At 44.1% G+C, this 16,578-nt stretch overlaps 3 protein-coding genes across 3 annotated transcripts; 1 reads left to right on the forward strand and 2 right to left on the reverse strand.

Moving 5' to 3' along the window:
- Positions 1-979: 979 nt before the first annotated feature.
- mrpl15 (mitochondrial ribosomal protein L15) lies at positions 980-6,045 on the reverse strand. Its single transcript, XM_079754344.1, has 5 exons — positions 5,908-6,045; positions 5,605-5,762; positions 2,783-2,948; positions 2,170-2,293; positions 980-1,646 (listed from the first exon to the last, which is right to left on the reverse strand). The coding sequence occupies exons 1-5, from the start codon at positions 6,010-6,012 to the stop codon at positions 1,309-1,311; spliced, it is 891 nt and encodes a 296-aa protein (XP_079610470.1). The 5' UTR covers positions 6,013-6,045; the 3' UTR covers positions 980-1,308.
- Positions 6,046-6,407: 362 nt separating this feature from the next.
- LOC307088483 (acyl-protein thioesterase 1-like) lies at positions 6,408-10,040 on the forward strand. The gene is made up of 9 exons (XM_079754384.1): positions 6,408-6,637; positions 6,752-6,783; positions 6,902-6,967; positions 7,064-7,111; positions 7,272-7,342; positions 7,436-7,509; positions 7,844-7,945; positions 8,401-8,577; positions 8,832-10,040. The coding sequence occupies exons 1-9, from the start codon at positions 6,569-6,571 to the stop codon at positions 8,880-8,882; spliced, it is 690 nt and encodes a 229-aa protein (XP_079610510.1). The 5' UTR covers positions 6,408-6,568; the 3' UTR covers positions 8,883-10,040.
- A 1,475-nt stretch (positions 10,041-11,515) lies between these two features.
- On the reverse strand, positions 11,516-15,482 carry LOC307089016 (regulator of G-protein signaling 20-like; the record flags this gene model as incomplete). The annotated part of the gene is made up of 5 exons (XM_079755101.1): positions 15,457-15,482; positions 13,947-14,108; positions 12,387-12,467; positions 11,848-12,082; positions 11,516-11,704 (listed from the first exon to the last, which is right to left on the reverse strand). The coding sequence occupies exons 1-5, from the start codon at positions 15,465-15,467 to the stop codon at positions 11,516-11,518; spliced, it is 678 nt and encodes a 225-aa protein (XP_079611227.1). The 5' UTR covers positions 15,468-15,482.
- Positions 15,483-16,578: the final 1,096 nt, after the last annotated feature.

Raw genomic sequence — 16,578 nt, forward strand, 5'->3', positions numbered from 1 at the left:
AATATACAAATAGAAAGGGGTTATATTTAATGAATTCATTAATTATGTATTTAGAGTCACCCGAACAGTTCACAGAAATAGCACATAGACACACACACACACATACCACACAGTATACGCACACACACTGTATACGCACAACCACACACACACAAAAACACACACACAAACACACACACAAACATATGCTTCCTACGATAGTGTTTTTATATCTGCAGCATTTCTATGGCCGCGTTGCTTAAGACAATATCAGCGTAAAATACCAAGTTATTTATAGTGACTGTGCCAGTTAGGGAAAATAAACACAAGCGTGATGGAGAAAGTTGAAATAGAAGGGGCCCATTATCTGGACTTGGTATTGCAGTCCTTTTGTACTAATGCAACAACTCTCTTTGTAAACATGACCGGCAGGCCTGCAGCTTAAGAATGCTCCATTGGCTTGTTTGGTTTTTTTACTGGTTGTCTGCCAAACAAAAACAACAAGTGGGTCGAACTTTAGGAATGTCGTGGAGGTTTCTGTTGGAAAACTGTGTGTATTGCGGACGTCATTAAGTGCACTCATAATTATTTTCACTGCGCATCAAAGCTCCTCATGACATATTATTGCAGTGCATCCTCACATGCACGCAGCAAAGAGTGTGTGTGTGTGTGTGTACGTTGAGTCGTAGAGAGGGGGGTTCCTAGCCAGGATACAGCTGCCTGTGACTAACACTAAGCTGCCCTTCTCACACGTAACACACATCTGCTTCCTGTTTTCATTCTTTGAGTTATCTTCTCCTGCTTATTTCCCGCTCACCTGTTGCACTGGACATTACTTCCACCGTGGTGACCACGCCAGTGACTCACCGACGGTAGCTATCCCGGCTACTGTAGCGAGTTATAAGGTGCTGATACGCGTCAATCGGTAGGATGGATAGAACGCAACGTGGGATTATTGCTACTGGGGCCCCTGACTTAAGTCTTCAGCAAAACAAACAAAGCGTGTATAACAATGATATTTATTCAAACAACAAAACTTTACAGAGAAGCTGGATTATTATCTTTACATTGCATGAGTTCAGCTACGTCATCATGTGTTTTGACCAACTTTGTTTTCGGGCAGAATGACGATTGCCGGAGCAGACCAGTTTTCACAAAATAACGAAATAATTCCTCAAAGAGATTATCAGGGAACTGTGACAAGTTTATAACAGTATTCCATAAAGGTTTCGTTAGAACTTCATGTTGGTCTGTTAGGCAAAATGTTCATATTTCCACAAGGTTTCCATAATAGAAAAGCCAAGCGCACATTCGCCCAGCCTCTCCCTCCTAGGAGCCGTAGTACTGGAGGAGTTTCTCGTCGGTGGGCTTGAGGATCTTCCTGTCGGCCATGTTGACCACCCAGCCGGGGGACAGGCCGAAGAAGATCTGCCTGGGGTCCTTCCTGGAGCTCAGCATGTGGACCAGCTCGTCCCTGGAGAGGTCAGGGAGGACGTAGCCGTACTTCTTGGCAAGGGCCAGCCGGGCCTCCTGGACCCGCTCGGGGGGGGCCAGGTAGCCGCGGGCGCAGGGGTCCATGTAGAACGGGACCATCTCCTCCCCCGGGAGCATGCGCTTGGGGATAGGCTGCCCCCGCTGGAAGAACGGCACGGGCTTGATGAGGATCGCTGGGAACCAGAACACGGATTAGACTCCAGGAATAACCACCAAACACCTTTCATTAAATATACTGAACACCTTTAATTACAGCACTGAACACTCCCAAGATAATTTATCTACAAAACACAAAAACAAAATTTATTATCCTTTTAAGCACCATGAAAAATACCTTTTATTAAAATTACTAATCACTATCAAAAATGCATTTCATTAAACAAAAGAAACAAAACCACAAATGAATAAAAATACATTCAACTACTTATTGGTCTGACATTTATGAAACAATTACCTTATTTCAGAACGTATACAGATTGTTTTTGGAGGCAGTCAAACTCCAGTCATATACATCACGGTATCAATACTATCCCACAGTGAACTTTGACCCCTGCAGCATATATCCTGCGAGATTGGAGGTAGTATAGTCTAGTGGTGGCGGAGAGGTTTGTTAGATCCCCAACGTCAAACATACTTCAGCAAGAAGCCCACCTAGCCCTACCTGCTCAGTTAAATGAGTGAATGGTGACTAGTTACCGAGGCTGATGGGGTCATAGAAGCTGTTGGTGAGGACCCCGCCATTGCGCTCCACGGCAGCGATCGCTGCCTCCGAGGCACGCTGGACCTCGATGTTGATCTTGGCTGAAAAGAGCTCAGCGCCCTGAGGAGGAAGCAAAACAACTGACCCGGGGAACCTCAGGAAGAACACAACATAAATAACAGGAGATCACAATGAGCAGGTCAGTGTGGGATGTGGCGGCGCTGATCTTAACCGTGTGATGCAGTGACACCTAGTGGCACGGCAGTGCAACTGAAACTAGTCTAGTTACACGCAACACATTATCGTACTGTAGAATAGGGTGTTTAGAAAGAAGACAATACAAATACATTGTCACTTCTACATCAGTTCAGCCCTAATAGTATGTTCCGAAGAAAACCAGGACTTCTGTACGTAGACTACCTGTAGGACGGCTTTAGTACAATGGGGTTTGAACCCAGAACCTTACCCACATTAAAACATCTGAACTTATATCAGACTGTCAACAGACGGTTTTTGTGTTGTAACGGTCGATATTCTAATTACTATGAAATAAGTGAAATAGTTAAATGAATGTGTTGCATTAGTAGAAGGGCTTTGATCGGCAGTCACCTCGTCTACGAGCTGGACCCCGAAGTCCCTCTTCTGGGGCTGGATGGTGACCCCCCGGGCATTGACCAGCTGGGTCAGGTCTATGGGCTGGGACGGGTCCAGGCGGCCCACGTCGATCAGGTACTGCAGACGCTTCAGAGACAGGGGCTGGTACTGGGGCCGGCGGCTGGCAAATACAATGAGGAAACATTAATGATAATGGGTTATGATAATACAATTAGATAAATAACTAGAAAATGCATTTCCTGCAGAAAATGCGGTGAGTGCTGTAGTACAAAGTGAGGTTGAAAATATTTTTTAATAAAGCCACATAGATTAAGTTATAAAGAAACGTTTAATGGCTTAAATCAAGTGAAGGGATTTGAACAAAATTTCAAAAGCCTAAATGGAGTAAACAATGTAAACATGCACACCATTTTAGAAAATGTAAATGGTTGGAAACAAATAAAGTGACAGCTGAATGAAAAGCGCAAAGCATTGCTAAAAATGCAGAAATGTAAAATGAATTGAACTGAAGAATCTGAAAGGTCAAATGTATTGCCCTGCACTGGTGTGTGTGTGTGTGTGTGTGTGTGTGTGTGTGTGTGTGTGTGTGTGTGTGTGTGTGTGTGTGTGTGTGTGTGTGTGTGTGTGTGTGTGTGTGTGTGTGTCTTTAAGAGAATAGCGAGCCGGTGCATTACTAAAAGTAGCCTGGGAGCGGGAAGAAACGCCCAATCTGGCAACACTGCCTGAACGTCCTCCAAAATCAGCCCAATCTGCCGGGAACAACCGCCCAATCTGGCAAAACTGCTGAACGTCCTCACGCTCCAGCGTCACGTAAATCAATGAGACCAACTGAAAACAAATCCGGTATGAAATTAAAACTGTGATTCTGAATGAAGTATAAATGATATTGAAATTCCGTTTTGATATTATTGAAGATACAAGTGTTACGATTTGTTAAATGGTTTGAACAAAGGTAAACGGTTGAAAATGATTGAGTTACGATCAGTGTTGGGCAAGTTACTTCTTCTAATTACTTTAGAGTAATGCATTATTTATTACTTGTTACTGTCATTTCAAAGTAATTAGTTACATAACCATATTTCTGTCTTTGAATTGTAAGGCATTACACTTCTTTAACATTACTTTTGCATTACTTTCACCAAAATAACAGGAAAAATGGATTTGGTGTTCTCAATAGATCTTCTTGTGTTCAATGCAGCTCATTACACAGCAGGAGGTGATGTGGTATGGCATAATGACTGAGCTAGGCTTAAGGCTAACAAAATTACAATATAATGGTCGCAATTATGGCTCATGGTGCAAAACATTTTATAATAGAAATACTGTAACTTTAGGTATTCATATTGAAATCAATAGAGCTAGAGCCTACTACAGTAGATTGTAAAAAAACAAACATTGAGCCCCCTTTTTTGGTTTGTCTAGGATGAAATAGAGTGGTTGACACCGAAATTTTGACTATTGGTCCTGTCTCGGGTATTTGGCTCATTTCGAATCGCCTCTGCCTGCTTCACAATAGCTGGCTATCGGTATTCACAAAACTGTCCTTAAATCAACCCTTAACGTTCGTTTTCAGAAATGTGCAACTCACTGAGTGGTTAGTGATGTTCGTTGATGTTCCAAATCAAGTAGGTGTTTTATTTGGCATTTTATAAATCCATTGATTTCGGTTGGAAGACTCATTGCTCCTTGACCGGAAACGGAAAGGCGGGCTGGTTGTAGTCTTTTCGCTCCGTACTAGCCCTACTGTTGATACGGAGAACTGGGCGAAAAGACTACAACCAGCCCCCCTGGACTCTGCTGCTGCCGTGATCTTCTCCTCTAGCAGTAAGAGGAAGTAAACATTTGTGCAGATTTATTTCTCCTCTGCGAATCTCGCGGTGTTGGCAAATTTGTATAAAAACAACACAAGTAAATTTCAGGTTTAAAATGCATTGTAACGCGCGTTACTGAGATTTGAACCGAGTAAAATATTGCCTTTTTTTTGTAATGCCTTACATTACCACGTTACAACAAAGTAATGCATTACAGTAATGCATTATTTTTGTAACGTGCAACTCCTAACACTGATTACGATGTCATAAGAAGTAGGAGTGTCAGAATCGGCAGACGTCTTAAATGAAAACAGCTGAAAACGAAGCCGGTATGAAACTAAAACTGCGATTCTGAAGAAAGTATAAATAATATCGAAATACCGTTTAGATATTATTGAAGATACAATTGTGTAGATTTGTTTATTTGTTTAGAATATCTTAAAAAGTATGAAATATTAAAATAATCTGAAAAAAAGCACGCGATTCCAAGCTATTCTGAAAATTTGGATGGAGTCTCTAGGTGAAAAATTGAGGAAGGAGATTGGTCCCAAAGTTTGTAGAGAATAAGAAAGAAAGAAAGAAAGAAAGAAAGAAAGAAAGAAAGAAAGAATAAAACTTAAGAAGAACAATAGTTGAGTGCTGCATGCAGCAACCACCTAATAATACCACTAATAATGTGTTACAGTACATTGGGCACTGGGACATTACAAACCAGCTGTTAGGTCAATATAAGTATAGTAATTTACCACTTTAGTAAGGGTTTGACATAACTAATTCCCGAAAAGAAATATACAGAGGGAATTGTTGAAGGTCAATACAGCAGACATTCATTCATTGTGTATCGTTAGAGATTGTTTTGTACACATGTGCGCTTAAAGGGCTACATTTTGGTCCGTTTTGTTGAGATCACCTGTTACCAGATCGTTTGTGCTGGACCAGACTTCATTGTCACACACAAACATTGTATAATGTTTAATAATAATATAGAAAGACAGGTTTGGGTACCTGTGCCCTTCGTTGTATCCATATTTTGGGATAATCAGGTAGAAGGGAGTCGCTCCTCCTTCGAACCCCAGGCGAGGACGAGTTCCCCTCTGGCGTTCTCCCTTATGGCCGCGGCCGCTCCGATTGCCTCCATACTGACCCCTGCCTCGCCGTGTCTCCTGAAGACACAAACCAGACAAGTCACACAGGTTACCCCTTGTCCAGTCGCCGTTGTTAGCATCAGTCCATTGACTTCAACTGGACTCGGCTAACATTAGCTCAGTCTGAATGCTGCTGCATTAGTGACATATAACAAAAGCTCACCTTTTGCTTTGACCCCGGCTCGGGTCGCAAGTTTGCTAAAGTGATGCGAGGTAAATTCTGTAAAACATCCAAAGCTTTTCCGCCAGGCTTTTTGATAAGAGACATGTTTATGCAGCTCACATGTCACAGGGAACAGAACCAAGGACACATTGGTCACGTGACAATTGCCCCCGGAAACCCACCGACATATTCCTTAGAAATAAAAACAAAGATATTATACATTTCAGACGAAATACCTAATTTCATTCATCTTTATTGATAAAAAATTATATAAACTGATTTACTAAACTATAACTTGATTAATTCTTAGTATGATCGTGATTTACCAGGAACCAATGTCTGCGTGCTTGGAACAGGAAATCACACGACCTCCAATCATGTCGCAATGTGGGCGGGACTACGGAGTGTTTTGCTAAACCAATCGTGAGTGTGGTTCAAGGCCAGCAGCAAACCGGTGCTTTGGTTGTTATTTTCTCAGGTAATAATTCAAATAACGGCAATAATCCTACCCGTCCCAAGGATTAAAGTCTGTCGTTTCCGTCTCATCTTCTTATATTCATCATTAGTCCACCTGTCAGTGAAACCGACACATTCGGCGGTCACTTTGGCAGCTCGTCGCTCCCTGAAGGATAACGTCACATGACAGCAACTCCAGCTCTGCATGTGCGGTAACAGCATGTCAGCTCCTCTACCTGCCGTCGTGCCTGCCGCGCGGAAAGCCACCGCCGCGGTAAGACGCGTCCATGTGTAATACTCTTTGTTTACATGGTCATACTGTTGATTTGTTGATATGGAGCAATACTGTGCATTATCAATTCCTTTGTGTATTATGTATTTATCACAGGTTATATTTCTACATGGTCTTGGTGATACGGGGTATGTTCTTCTGGTGTTGGCATATTGATATATTATACCAGAAATGATTATACCAAAAATAATAATGTGTGGACATATTGCTGTATTACATGTATGTGCATTCTTTCTCCTTAACCAGACATGGGTGGGCAAGTGCTTTCACAGGCATCAAAACACCCCATGTGAAGTACATCTGTCCGCATGCGTAAGTACAGTACCCTGGACACCATTCATATACAACTTAGCATAACTATGTTGTTCTGGACTGTTCTGGTTTTAATGACGCTCTCTTCTTCTGCAGTCCAACGATACCAGTTACCTTGAACATGAGAATGTCCATGCCCGCATGGTGAGTCAATTAAGACTGTTTTTCCCATGAATAATTCTTGAATTCTCTCCCAGGATTGATAGTGTGAAGTGTTTGTCTTATAGGTGTCTTTGAATAGTCAGACTGCAGGAGGCTCATTCTTTTGTAAATATGTAGGGATTTTTACTTGCTCTGTTGGCAGGTTCGACATTTATAGCTTGAACCACGACGCGGACGAGGACACATCGGGTATCAAACGAGCGTCAGAAAATTGTAAGCCTCGTCTGAATATAGTCACAGTGTTCTCAGTTACATAAAAACCATTGCAGTCACACTGTTTAAGATAAACCATTTCCCCCTTCACAGTGAAAGCCCTAATAGACCATGAAGTGAAAAATGGAATTCCCTCTCATAGGATAATGCTGGGTGGTTTCTCTCAGGTACCATCTCACACCTTGCTCTGTCAAACTTTTATCTCAAATTACAAATTGTATAAGGAGCTTTAGTTATGACCATGCTGTCATATAATTATCCAGATATCTTCTTACAGACAAAGACATTTCTTAGTCAAATCAGATGTTATGGCGGAACTAGATTTAGGAATAATGTGATTGGTTTATTAATGATTTGATTTGCGGTAGTGGGTGAGTGTAGGAACCTCATACCAGGCTTCAGCTGTCTTACTATTGGTTGGGATGCTGTGAATCCCCTCCTTGTAGAGTTCTGTAGAGCTCTGTGAGACAGATCACAAGCCTGTGTTGTTTTTGTTGGCAGGGTGGAGCGCTGTCTCTCTACACCGCTCTGACTTCTCAGCACAAGCTAGCCGGTGTGATCGCTCTGAGCTGCTGGCTGCCTCTACGGAACTCCTTCCCTCAGGTAAGGCCACGCCCACTCACCTGGACCACACCTGGTCCTGCCCTAGCCCTCATTAGGAACAGCAGTTGAAACTCTCTCCATTGATCAAAAGAACTCCCTCATTAGCTCTACATAGGACGAAGGTGGATAGTTTATTGGTCAGGGTCCGGGTTCGATCCCAAATGTCTGCAGTGTAACCTGTAAGCATCCTAGAGAAAGTCAACCCCTAACCCCTACATGCTCCTTGAGGACCTGTGCCCGAATTAACTGTAAGCATCTGCTGATTGAATACTTAGGAAATAATGAGGATAAGTGATTAGATCAGAACCTTGGGATGGACTTTAACTCCCAGAATCTGCTCTTCCCTCCTTACTGCCCCGTCCAAACAAAAGACGGTTCAGGGAAAGCCCCCTGGTCCGCAGCACTGTACATTGTAATCTGGTGCTGATCCTAATCCTAATCTCTCGTGTTGTCAGGCCTCGGCCTGCGGCGCCAACGCAGACGTGCCTCTGCTGCAGTGCCACGGGGAGGCGGACGGCATCGTCCCCGTGCACTTCGGTCGCCAGAGCGTGGAGAAGATGAAGAGTCTCATCAACCCGGCCAACATCACCTTCAAAACGTACCGCGGCCTGGCTCACGACGCCTGCCCAGAGGTCAGCCCGGGGACGACCCTCAGGACTGGGCACGACAGGACGACATATTGATGGATGTTTTGTTGCTTCAGCAGGCATGATTTTTACTTTTTTTTTTTTTTTCTCTTTCCCTCTCTCTCTGTCCGTCTTTCTTGGTTTCTTTCTGTATTTGTTACATTCTATCCCTCTCCTTTTCTTTCTCACTTGATTCGTCTCTCCCTCTCTCTCGCTGTCCATCTGTCCGTCTGTCTCTGTCTCTCTCTCTGTCTCTCTAGGAAATGGTGGAGGTTAAGAGGTTCATAGAGAAACAGCTCCCGCCCATCTGAGTTGAGCCTGTCTGATTGGCTGAGCACTCCCCACGACCGCTGTCCACCAGTCTATGCTACCGCTACCTGAAGAACCCACACTGACTCAACGCGCAAACCTCCGCTGCTACCGCTACATAGAGCCATACTGGACCGGGGCTAACGGTTAGCCTGGATGTTAGCCTGGACATTCGCCTCTACATTAGCCTTAGAATTAACCTTGAAGTTAGCTTGGGCGTTAGCATCCAGATTAATCTGCCAGCCTGGATGGTACTCCTAACTGGGATGACCAGAAGTACGCCCACCTCAAGTGTTAGGACACAGGAAGTAGAACTACCACAGCAGAGTGCAGACGCCTGCTGATGAGAGCACAGGCTATCTGCTGGATTACCTTAGGCAATATCTGATCAATACTTTTTAGTATTATAATACTACTGCACCATCTAGTATAAGTATACTTATGATGATGCTACCAGCTATTTTGAGTGATACTAAGTAGTAATATACTACTTGATATAGGTCAAAATATACAAGCGGTATGTTCATTTATATAGTATTATAATGCTTTGAGTCATCTCAATCATTGTATTTTGTAATGATGTGATTAAGTGAAACACGAAGCATTGACAAAAGAAACACAGTTTACGAATTTACATAGGTTTTTATAATATTCAGATTGATATGCATACATATATACATGCACACAACCCACATACAAAATCTGTAGGAAGATGTAGTATTATATTAGAAAGAATAGACTATTCCATTAATATCCATGCAAAACAAGGGCAAAGTGTGTTCAACATAAACATTACAACTGTGCTTTATTCAAGTTGTGAGAAAGGTCAGCACTGTTTCACACAAACGTTTTTATAAATACACAGATAATATCAGTGGTTATGGTCATGGACTCACCCCCGTGCTAAACCTCACAGTATTCCAACGTACAACACGCGCTCCACTTCCACCTCTCGCCCATCCCTTTCTCTGAGGAACTTATCTTTGACCAGAGCTGAGAGCACCAAACGTATGATGTCATAGTGTCACCATTCAGATCCACGGCGGAAGTGCGTGAGAGAGCTTTGTTCCAAGGCACTTAAATAAAAGAAGAATAAATCAAATTTATTTTCTACCAGGAGTAGTTTTACGTGGTGTGATGTGTCCTAACACAAGGGTGCATGCTGTCCTTCAGAGAACAACATAGAAAAGTGCAATATCAAGCGCTTATATATATATATATATATATGTATATATATATAAAAATATAGGAGGTTCTTTTGTAACAGGTTTGAACTGGTTCTAGCCGGGCACCTCAAGTGGTTTGGTGAGCTGTCAGAAGTTACCTCTGGATAAAGAGTGTAATTAGGGTGGATTCTCTTTTCTCCCATCTATTTAGATAAAACCAGACAGACTTATCTGGTGGTTAATCTCCCATGATGCATTGCTCTCTCCTGACTTTAACCTTACCCAAACCATAAACTCAAACCTACACTAAACCATCACTACTGTAATCTCAACCTTGATTACAAACTTCAAGATGTCCTGAAACTGAAATATAGTTCTACCTTGACGGCCCTAAAACTGACACGTGATGATTTTCCGACACATAATGTTAATATGCACTGTTGGACTATCCTTTTGTAACTCCTGTTTTCACAAATCAAACTGAAAGAAACCGTAAACATCAGTTTAGTCTGATATCCTACATGCATTGTATCACAAGTGCATGTTTATGTCTATTTACTATTTCACGTTTAAGTCATTAATCAGGCTCTTTTATCTAAAGCTACTTCAGATACATGCCGTTAAGGAGCAGGTAGGGGTTAGAAATTACAGAGACAGGTCATTACGGAGCAGGTAGGGGTTAGACAGTACAGAAACATGTCATTAATCTGCAGGGAGGGGTTAAACAAAACAGAGACAGGTCGTTTAGGAGCAGGTAGGGGTTAGACAGTACAGAAACATGTCATTAATCTGCAGGGAGGGGTTAAACAGAACAGAGACAGATCGTTTAGGAGCAGGTAGGGGTTAGACAGTACAGAAACATGTCATTAATCTGCAGGGAGGGGTTAAACAGAACAGAGACAGGTCGTTTAGGAGCAGGTAGGGGTCAGGGGGTATGTCGCTCTCAGAGACCTACAGGTAGAGGCTTGGAGTCAAATACCCTGATCACTAGATTATCCTGTATCCAGTCTTTCTGACCCCTTTACCGTATCCATCCTGTGTCTGTTGAGCGTTCTGTCAGCTTTTTTATCGACTTGTCATATTCATTTTTGGAAGGTGCCAGAAACAGTGTGTCTGAAAGCTCCATCCATATGAAAGAATTGCCGGGTTCAACTCAACTTCACCTCAACTTACCACTTTGACTCATAAAAGTTGACCTCATTCTTTGTACATGGATTGTTTTCAATTAACCAAGGATCGTTTGCCGAGGCTCCCTTTGGAGCACAATTAGCGGTTAGTTGGCCCAGCCCTGATGAGAAAACAACACAGCGTTTTCTGCGGAGCCCTAGGTTTGGAATATCCTGATCTATTGAATGAACCCATCTCTAGTGCATCATGGGAGTTAACCAGTAGAGTGCTAGCTATTGTTCTACCCGTCTACTCACAACATAAGGGGGTGCGGGGGACTAGGTGCCCTAACCTGGGACCCCCTAGGGCTCAGTCTTGGGCTCCTCCAGGTCCTTGAGCAGGTCTGTGTAGGCGGAGGAGTTCATGTAGCGTGGGTACGAGTCCCGCTGCATCAGGGTGTAGATCTGCTTCTGGGCGTCCTCGAAGGTATGGGAGGTGGGCTCCAGCATGTTGCGGTTGATCACCTCTCGGACCCGTGAGTCAAGACTCACCTGAGGAAGAGGAAGAGGAGGAGGAGTCTTACAACACGAGCCACTAGGGGCTGCTAATGGAACAACGTACATAGTGCAGGTTTAGCTATCTCCCTCTTTTGACACGGCGGCGAGAGTGAAGATGACAACGCTTCCAGTCTCACCTCTTTAGGGGACAGGATTGAGATGAAGTCCTCGTAGACCTGCCGCACCTTCTCCTCCACCACCGTCTTGTTGGTCTCCTTCTTCAGCTCCTCGCAGGCCAGCCAGAACATCATGTTCTCCTCGCTGAACTCCGTCCGCAAGAACTGCCGGAAACATCCTCGCCCAGCCGCGCTCTTCATCAGACGCTCGAAGGACATGGACCATGAGCGAGCATCCTCCAGGGTGGGCTTAGGGCTGGGGACAGGAGAAGAGGAAGAAGAAGATGGTGAATAACGATGGAGGAGATGAACAGAGAGAAGATGGATGGAGCGAAATGAAGATGATGGTGATGGCTTTGATTGTCGCCTCACTTGAAAGTCACTTCAGACCTAAATACATACTGCACAATGCTAATGAAGTTCTTGAACTCAAGAAAATACATTCTTACAACCAGTCTTGTTTTAAACTGTTCAGCTTCCACTAGGTGAACGTCCTCTTTTTGAACTGGAAGGTATATGGTGAAGCCGCCAGCCACGTTTGTGTTGAGGCGTGTCCTTACCTGTCGTCACACACGGCCAAGGCGTCTGTTCTCCGCTCGATACCTCTCGGGACCGTCTCCTCATCGCTGCGAACTGTCAGACTGGAAGAGACAAGGAAGGGAATAGAGTGTATTTTAAAACTTCTCTAGAAGACAAGGAACAAAAGAGAACGTCTCCAAAGGGAGAATAAAACAAAGTCACATGCACGTTCCAATAACGACTCAATATCTTTCACAATGGTTACATCTTGATCTGCAGCAAGTAGAGCATGTTAGTATGTCTAAATAGCATGTTGTATAGTACGTTAGCTTATAGCATGTATATCATGTTATAAACCATATGTAGCATGCTGTATGGGTTACGTAGCACATGTTACGTGGTGCCTGAATTCCAGATCACATAGTGATACTGTGTTTCAATGGAACTCAGTAGGCTTTGGAAAGTACGTTGTTAGTGCTATGCTCAAGATAGTAGCCGGGACTACGGCTATCCTACAGGGACCCTGTGGCCTCTCGGTAGAAGCCAGCCCAGTGTGTGTAATTGAATTGTTGTGCACACCTGGTGTTGCCTTCGCCTATAGACTAATTAAGGCCAGGTGTGCGTGATGTCAGCTGAGCCCCCTGGACCCGTGGCTCTTTGTGACTCTGGAGCAATTAGGTGAAAATAATTGAGGCAGAGGTGGCAACAGAAGTCAAAGTTGACCCCCAAGGGCCCAGCAAGCACCAAAGTCAGGTAAAACCCCAGAGGCTGGGGCCGGGAATCAGGGAGCCAGAGGAAGAAACACATATAGTCCAGACATGAATGGGAACACGGAGGAGGCTTCAAAACACACAACCATCCCTTGCGGTTCAGGCTGTGGGCTGTTGTTTTGGTGGTGAGGTGACCTGAGCAGTGAGCGGAGACTTTGGTTTTGTTTTCGCATTTTTATTCACTTTATCAGGCAGGACTGTATATCGAGGGAGGTGTGGGGGGGGGGGGGGGGGGGGGGGGGGGGGGGGGGGGGGGGTAAATCTGGCAGTTCTCAATCTGAATTTGGGGCTGAAGACTTGTGAGATCAGATAATAATATTAGATACATTTTGCAATTCGTAGATTCCCCGCATTACTAAATTGGACAGGACTAGTGTTGTCAAAAGTATCGATTTTTCAATACAGTTTCAATACTCATTTCCCGCAGTATCGATACAACAGTACCGGCTGCGCTTTCTCGCTCTCTCTCCTCTTCGCCATCGAGTTGACAGACACACACGAAGCCCCGCCTCCTCTCATGCACTCGCGGTGCTGTCTCTCACACTAATTGGTCACTTTTACAGTCATTCTAATGTCGTACCTCGTAATCTCGTTAACAGTCTTGTTATAGTGATCTTATTAATAAAAATAATAAATTAATGTCATTTAATAAAAAAAATAATAAAATACAATCTCACAATGTTATGTACATTTGTCCCCCTTGGTATCGAAACTGGTATTGAGCATCGATATTTTCAAGGTATTGTAGGTTGTATCAGAGTTAGAAAAATCCAGCATCGTGACAACACTAGTCCCGGACCCGATGGCCTCGTGCATAGTAACGTGCGTTACCAGGAGCAGCTGCAGCAGCAGCACCAGCAGAAGCAGCACGCGTTGGACGCGTTGTTGGGAGGCGTCTTGCGCATGGCGTCGCGTGCATGCAGGACGGTGGCGGCCGCCTCTTGGTGAACCTGCATCTGCCTCTTCCTCTTCTCCAGCCACTCCGAACCCATAAACCACAGAGGAAGAGCTGTACGGGAGAAGGGGGCGGGGGGGGGGGGGGGGGGGGGGGGGGTGCAGAGTGTATACTGTTGTTACCAAAAAACTCTTAAAGGGGTACCATCATGGCTCTTTGCTAATATGAGGACCTACTGTTTACAACTTGCGGTCTGCAACATCAACTTTGTGTTTGTAAGAAAGAAAAAAAAAGAAAGCACAGAAACGTTGGAGCATTGACGTCACTGGTCCGTGAGTGGAGTTCTCCCTTTGTACGATCTGGAAAAGTGACGTAAATGGACCAACTTCCCACTATTTAGCTCATGACAAGCGATGCTTGTGTGATTATTGTGTGACAGATCCCCAAACATTAAGCCAGTGGCAGCCAACATTTCTGACCCAATTTCAGGCGACCACACTCCACGTTCAGCAGTCATTGTAGGCTACATGTTGCACACTTATTACGACAACACAGAATGAAGGATACACAGAACAGGGTCTGGGAGTCGTGCGCAGACTCCTTGAGACTAAGTGGACTGTGGGAGCACATTGAATGACAGTGGGTGAATATCAATAATGATTTCACAAAGACTAGTTTCTGATAACGTTCAGCCGGACGCAGCGTTGCTGCATTTCAAGATGAAGATGAATCGGGCTTGCAGAAGATGCTAATCAACATTAAGCCAAAAAATTAAGTATTGCCATTTTTTTTAATAATTAGCATCTCTCTCTCTCTCTCTCTCTCTCTCTCTCTCACTCACTCACTCACTCTCTCTCTCTCTCTCTCTCTCTCTCTCTCTCTCTCTCTCTCTCTCTCTCTCTCTCTCTGAGCCTCTCTCTCACTCTGTCCCTCTCTCTCTCCCACCCACCACAGGGTTGACACTAATGGAAGCGACAAGGCGTTACATTTGCACCGCAGCCTCCATCAACACCATCATCATCTCAAACTGTGGTTAACCGACACCATCCGCCTCATCAAGGAAACTAATACATCCCGTCCTGGTTATTGTTTTGAATAGCCATATTTCCCCCCCTCATAATTGTTCCTCGGAATGCAGATTGATTGGAATGCAAACAGAAAAATTATCCGAATGCAGCCATACATCGAGCTAATCCACAGATATTCTACAATTAGAAGGCTACACAAACTATCAACAAATAAGCAAAAGATCAGGTATATTCAGTATGCAAATAACGTTGACATGCAGTATTTTATAATAGGCATCCTATCGGTAACATGTCGTTCAGTGACCAATGCTGATGTTCTGGTCCAAATGAAGGCGAATGCTCGTGTGCTTTTTTAATCGTATACGCATCACTGATAATCAATAATCAATGTAAATGATGGAGACAGACATGTACTCACTGTGTCACCATGAATGCCAGAATCCAGGTGATATTTGTCTCGAGCACATCTGACTGCTTCTCCTTGGCTTCGCAAAGCAGTGGGGTACCCCTCTGCGCATGCGTTTAATTCCAAGCGTAAAATATGTTTCTGCGCCTTGTCCAGGAGCCCAACATCGCGTGCCTCATCACCGCAACGCAACAGATACGCGATCAACAGGTTAATTAGCCAGGTTATGGACGTGGAACACAAACGGGTTTATAAAGTGGTTTAAAACGGATAACATTGTTCTAAAATGGGATGTGAAACAGTGTGGGTCTATATCTGGTGCTTGTGTCCTCAGTGCGTGTTGAGCGCATCCGGTGGAGATACAGCGGTGCCGCAGCTGGCTGGTGGGACCGCTAGAGGGCAATGTCGGACTAATAGGTTTCAGATGGTTGTGTAAACTCTTGCGTCGGACGTTAGGGTTCATATGGTTGGTGAGACTCTCGTGTAGGACGTTTGGTTTCAGATAGTTGGTAACAGATAACTGTTTACATGGAATCATATTACCAACTCCTCTCTCCTCCAGGATGATAATGCTGCTCATTGGCTCACCAGAACCATGTAATTTGACCCATCTTAAATGGGTGAATAAGCAAATAATCCTTTCTCTATTAGTGTGTGTGTGTGTGTGTGTGTGTGTGTGTGTGTGTGTGTGCGCGTGTGCGTGCGTGTGTGTGCGTGTGCGTGTGTGTGTGTGTGTGTAGTGTGATCTGAGGCGTGACTCAGAGGTGAGGCCTGAGGAGTCATTCTCCTCACCTCAACTCTTGACTCGTTCACTGGTCTCTGATCAGCAGGCAGAGTCCTTCAGCTCCGCCCTGTAGGGCCTCGAGAACCCAGACCGCCCGTCTGTTCCCAGATGATGAACGTTTGTTAATTTAAAGAAAACTTAATGGGCAGTTTACCATCTACGTTTAAAGACGTTTTAATTGACTAATTATGAGGCGATTATGAAAATATAATGCCGAATTCTTCGTTCAAGACTGACCCATCCCGTCGTCAGGTTTATTTTTGTGGTAATTTTTTATACTTTAGCTTAAGAAACCGTTTCTCTAATTATAATGGAGAACATAGATATTGGCTTAAGGGTCGAGCAATGGA

This window comes from Pollachius pollachius (genome assembly GCF_949987615.1).
Source record: "Pollachius pollachius genome assembly, chromosome: 17".
NCBI classification, from domain to species: Eukaryota; Metazoa; Chordata; class Actinopteri; order Gadiformes; family Gadidae; genus Pollachius; species Pollachius pollachius.